General features: G+C 44.2%; 1 protein-coding gene across 1 annotated transcript; it reads left to right on the forward strand.

Moving 5' to 3' along the window:
• The first annotated feature begins 1,834 nt into the window (after positions 1-1,834).
• Positions 1,835-4,314, forward strand: snai1b (snail family zinc finger 1b). The gene is made up of 3 exons (XM_079677470.1): positions 1,835-2,145; positions 2,486-3,034; positions 3,362-4,314. Exons 1-3 carry the CDS (start codon positions 2,064-2,066, stop codon positions 3,541-3,543), a joined length of 813 nt encoding a protein of 270 aa, XP_079533596.1. The 5' UTR covers positions 1,835-2,063; the 3' UTR covers positions 3,544-4,314.
• Positions 4,315-5,503: the final 1,189 nt, after the last annotated feature.

Consider the following 5,503-nt stretch of genomic DNA (forward strand, 5'->3'; position numbering starts at 1 on the left):
CATACATACATACACCCCCTCCACGCACCACCACCCTGCCTGCCACCGAGGAGCTTTTAGGCTCTTTGCGATGCTAAAGAGGAACACTAACGACTGTGACATTCCTGTCTAATGGCTGGCACCTGATTTTCACACTCACAGGGTGTGTGCATCAACAGCTCACCAGTTAAAAAAACAACAACTATAGGGCGAAATGTCTATCATAAAATTATAATAAATTACGATGATTATACATCTCATGTTATAGGACAGTGTGTGCATTCATAGATAAAATAACGGCGAATAATGATTGAAGTTAAATACAAATAAACGACACGTAGGCTATAGTCAGAAAGTAAAACAGAAAGATAATAAACCTAATTCAAACGGTACACGACAAAACAACGTGGGTGAATCTGGTTGAGCAATTCATATGCAATTAACTAGATTAACAACAATCGTTCATTTTCTTCTGTGATCATGTTGTCTCATTCATCTGGTCATGCTCGCACATTAACAACAAAGAAAAAAGTATGGCTGTGGTGTGTGGAGCTGCTCTGAATTACGCACAAAATGTACGCACATTTAAGGGATTAAACATTATAGGATCCCGATTCATTTAAGGGCCTTATCCTAGCTTGCTGGATTTCATGGCACCTCAAGGCACAAGGTTTAATATGTCCTTGTCTGGGTCTAAATTACATTATCATATTGTTCCTGTCAACTCGGTTAATTTTACATCACACCGTGCTGTGCGCAAACTGGAGAACAGCGCCTCCTTTATCTGATTGCTCTTAACTCCCGCAGAGAGGCTGAGAAAGAGGATGCCTCATGATGAACTGAGCGCCTTATGTTAGCTGTTGATGGGAGAAAAGACACAGACCGTTTGTTTCCTGTAACTTCTCCAAAATGTCTTCACCTCAACAGGGTGCGTAAAGCCTCAAGGCACAGCCACACAAAAGAGCCATCATAAAGTTTCAGTAAATAGGTCTAAATGCTCTTAAACGCATTTCAAAATGTGAGATAAATCGCCATCAAAACAAATATGTTCGAATAATATATTCACGTCACATATTTCCCCCACTCGCGCAGAGACGTTTTATCCAAATTAATCGGCTTCTGCTAAATCTGTTTTTAACAATTTGTTTTACACATTTTCACCATTATTCTGGTGGTGTTTGTGTGCTTGTGTGTGTGTTTATAAATGTGCCACCGTATATAGTGACACTTTACACAGAGAGATTCATTTTTAAATGTAATTATCGAAATGTTAAACATGGGTTTCTTTCTTTTAATTATTTTGTGTGTTTTCGTATTTCTTCTTACTTTGACCATCGTAAAAATGTATTGCGTTTTATATGTTTGATCATGTAAAGCACTTTGAATTGCATCACTGTATGAATTTTGCTTTACAAATAAATGGCCTTGCCTTGCCTATGAGCCAACAGAGGACGCTCTAGCTTCAGTTTGTCATGACACATATTGTAAAGGAATGGACACATGAGAGTTATGAACAAGGTGTAAGAAGGGCTTTAAAAATATATAATCCTGATTTTATTTAGGAACTGTTTATCGTGCATGCTGTCTATTTTGTTTCCAAATTGAAAACACATGCCTGTGCGCATTTAACATCGTTCAAGACGTTTTGGCTACAAAAATCATTTGTAGCCGAACCTGACTTTTAATTCAGAGTAATCTATTCAAATTGAATGGCAAAAGGATTATGTCTGTAAATAAAGAGGGAGCCATTACAGCCGTGAAATGCACAATTAGATTGGCACTCGGCTACAGCTTTTGGCCCTTTGGGCACCTGTGGTGAGCTTCCTCACACACGGGGTGTGTCTTTGGGCGGAGACCTGCCCATCACCCCGCCGCTTCTCCCCTCTGCTCACTATATGAGGAGGCAACTTTGTAATCCCTGACAACAAGCTACATTGAACCGTAGCAGAGGGCTTGTCTTTCCAAGCGATTTCTCCCTGACCGACAGGAATCTGCCCCGACCCTAAGAAGAGATCATTGGACCTGTGCCTTCCTGCCGTGGGAATTTTTTGATTTTTAATTAATCGGTGAAGCCAGACATCACCATGCCTCGTTCTTTTTTAGTCAAGAAGTATTTTTCCAGCAAAAAACCCAACTACAGGGAGAGTCATCTTGAGAGCCAAACAGGTAAGGTTTAATTTCCTCACTGATTGACAAAATGTTTTCCATCTATGGTCTTACTTGACATGTTGAGTGAATCACTGTCAGGACGAAACGAGAGCTTTATAAAGTTACCTTCAGATGCAGAACAGCCCCTTTTGTGGCAGATAAGATGGATATTTATCCAGGTTGCTTCTTCTGTGCTAAACAAGTGTTTCTGGTCACCTAAAAATGTGGACATTTAAAAGTCAGGGTTAAACTTAAAGCAAGTTGTAATAAGACACCCAACAATGAAAACAAGTTTAGGGCTTAATTAGATTATCTGTTCATTACAACCCACCTGACTTCCTTTTCTCTGTTTTGCCAGCTTTTGTCCCAGAAAGCTTTCCAAGGGCTGAACTTCCAATGCAGAACAACAGCTATGCCCTCACCTGCTACCCCACAATCCCCTTCTTCAGCAGCATGGACTCCCTGCCTGCCCCTCTGTCCCCCATCACCCCTGGTTCTCCGGCCCTTTCACCACTTGGCCCTCTGGACCTCAGCAGCTCTCCCTCTAGCAGCAGCAGCAGCAGCAGTGAGGAGGAGGAGGAGGATGGCGGGCGCACGTCAGATCCTCCCAGCCCTGACATCATCCAGCACATCTTCCACTGTCTGCACTGCAGTAAGAGTTACACCAGCCTCTCTGCACTGTCCCACCATCAGACCCACTGTTCTCCACAGCAGCAAACGCCCTCTCTGCCCACTGTGGTCTCTACACGGCCGGCTTTCCACTGCAAACACTGCCCCAAGGAGTACACCAGCCTGGGAGCCCTGAAAATGCACATTCGCTCGCACACTCTGCCCTGCGTGTGCCTCACCTGCGGCAAGGCCTTCTCCAGACCGTGGCTTCTCAGAGGACACATTCGCACACACACAGGTATGCAACAAAACAAACGTATGTAAGAGTAGTCACTTTGATTTCAAGCTATTTTGACTTGTAAATGTAACAACTGGTTGCACCTTGTGCTTATTGATATTCATTGATGTCTCCTGATATGTGAGCAAATGTTATTGCGTCACATGGCCCAATCTAATCACTGCCTCACAATGGTTGCGCATGAAAAAAAGGCAAATCTGCATTAAGTTAGGGTAGTGTTCCTGCTCTTTTGTTGGTTATCTGTAGATCATTTGAAAAACAATGACCAGAGGACAGACCTTTCAATTAAGTGTATTCCTGATGCTAACAGTCTTCTCTTTTCACCAGGTGAGCGCCCCTTCTCTTGTCAACACTGTAACCGGGCCTTTGCTGATCGCTCCAACCTGCGTGCTCACCTGCAGACCCACTCAGAGGTGAAGAAGTACCAGTGCGGCTCCTGCTCGCGGACCTTCAGTCGCATGTCCCTGCTGCACAAACACACCGCCTCAGGGTGCTGCCCGGCCTCATAGACTCCCACCCTGAACTGTTCTCATGAGCCATTTGAAATGTTTGATTCCCCCCTGATTACAGCCAATAAGGACAGAGGACTTTAAAGCCATGATGGAGGACTGTTGCTTTTTATAAAAAATACTTATCAAGTGCCTTTTTCAGGACAATGTAGGTAGATTTATTTTTGTAATGTCATTTTGGAATCTGCAGCTTGTCACTACTGTGTTCCGTCAACTGTGTGTGATTTGAGGGCAGCTGGACATGCAGTTAATTCCCAGGAAACTCAGTCGGTGCCGGCCGGTCCGGGACTCTGGCCATGTTGCAGCTGCCGGGGTGTGTTTGTGTGTATGCAGGGATGTCATTCCTCACCATACTATACATACATTGTGTGTGTGTGTGTGTGTGTGTATATGAGCAAGTGTGTGTGTTGAGACAGCTGTCTGTGTATGGTGTACTGTGGAGGCCGGGTGCTGAGAGAAGTGTTAGCTGTGACCTCGACGACAGGTGACTGTCTACTCGCCCCTCCCAACACCACAAACACTTTCCACACACTCATTGTGTTTAATGGGATGTGAAAGGACCACTTAAACTTGACCAAAAAACACAACTGGGTTATTGTCATTTTAAAGTCTATGATCTTTTTTTATTTAGACACATGTTTCTTGAATGATTTGACCTACTGTTTTTATCAACTATTTTCTTCAACATGCAAAATGTTAACACTGTGCCTTTTTCTGCCACATGTAAATAAAAGCTTTGTTTAAATAAAAAAAACCTGCTGTGGACGTACTGATGAATTTAACATTAATTAGTGTTTCAACGGGCATTGTATTAACTCGCAACTCTAAATGAGTTCATCAGGACAGACATGACAGTTTTTGAATGGGAAGATGGAGCTGTGTGTGTCTTAGGTGGAGCGGGGACAGGTTTGTGTGATGGTGAGTGATCGGGGGAACACCTGCACACACCTGCCGGGCTGTCAGCGCACAGACAGAAACACACGGATAACACATGGGGAGGCGGGGGCAGGGAGCGACTGCAGCTGGGTTATAGGGATCAGACATATAGAAGGTCAGGATGCTGAGAAAAAAAGAAATCCCCAGAGGGCAAATCTCTCAGAATAAAATTGTCTTTTGGAAATTCGTTCTGTTTGAGCAGAAAGCTGAAATCTCAGGCTCAAGACTAACTAATGGACCCCAGAGAGTCAGCTATAGCAGAACTTTAGGACTGACACTGATCCACTCACTCTGTGCAGCCATCTGCTCTGTAATGGTTACACTCTACTTACCTTGTAGGAACTTCTAGGAGGAAGTCTGTGCTCATGAGCCCAGCTGAGGGTGATCATGCAGGGTGCACATATGGCAGCAATGTGTCTACAATCCCCCACTGCCCTCCTGACCCACACACACACACTGACGCCAGCATGTCTTAGTGAGGTAACAACACGTTTCCTGTGATGAGAGGTGGATGCCCGTGTGTGTTTGTGAGGGGGGTTAGACGGGGCTCTCAGAAAGCCTGGGATCAGATTGCATGACTTAGCTTGCTCAATGTAAACAGCACCCGAAAGGCTGCATGACAGCCACACACACAGACATGTTGAATAAAGAGTATCACTTTGATCATGGGGGAGTTTTCATTTATTCGCCTATTGGTGATCTGAAGTGAGAGATGAGTCATTTAGCTGCTGAACACCTAGTGAGTCAGAGAAGCAGGCCACGGGGGACTGAACTTTGTTTGAACTGCCGACAGTGGTAGATATGCTGGGCACAGAGAAGAGGCAGCAGGGCTGGATGATTTAAAAGATGGAGAAGACAAGTGTCAAATACTGCCATGGAGTTAGGTTCTATTCAATTCTCTCTAAACTCAACCTGCACAAATTCATACAAAAACATGCAACTAAACAGACATTTCTGATGTTTCGGCCCTTTGAAATTTAACTCTGACACCTTTCAGGCGGGACATTTTTCTGGTTTGCGGAGG

This window comes from Notothenia rossii, assembly GCF_949606895.1.
Source record: "Notothenia rossii genome assembly, chromosome: 4".
Taxonomy (NCBI): Eukaryota; Metazoa; Chordata; class Actinopteri; order Perciformes; family Nototheniidae; genus Notothenia; species Notothenia rossii.

What these genes read in the sequence shown, in the direction of transcription:
- snai1b (XM_079677470.1), top strand. Translation starts at nt 2,064, where the DNA reads ATGCCTCGTTCTTTTTTAGTCAAGAAGTATTTTTCCAGCAAAAAACCC. An exon ending in TCATCTTGAGAGCCAAACAG is followed by an intron (nt 2,146 to 2,485) that starts GTAAGGTTTAAT and finishes CTGTTTTGCCAG; the next exon opens with CTTTTGTCCCAGAAAGCTTT. An exon ending in ACACATTCGCACACACACAG is followed by an intron (nt 3,035 to 3,361) that starts GTATGCAACAAA and finishes TCTTTTCACCAG; the next exon opens with GTGAGCGCCCCTTCTCTTGT.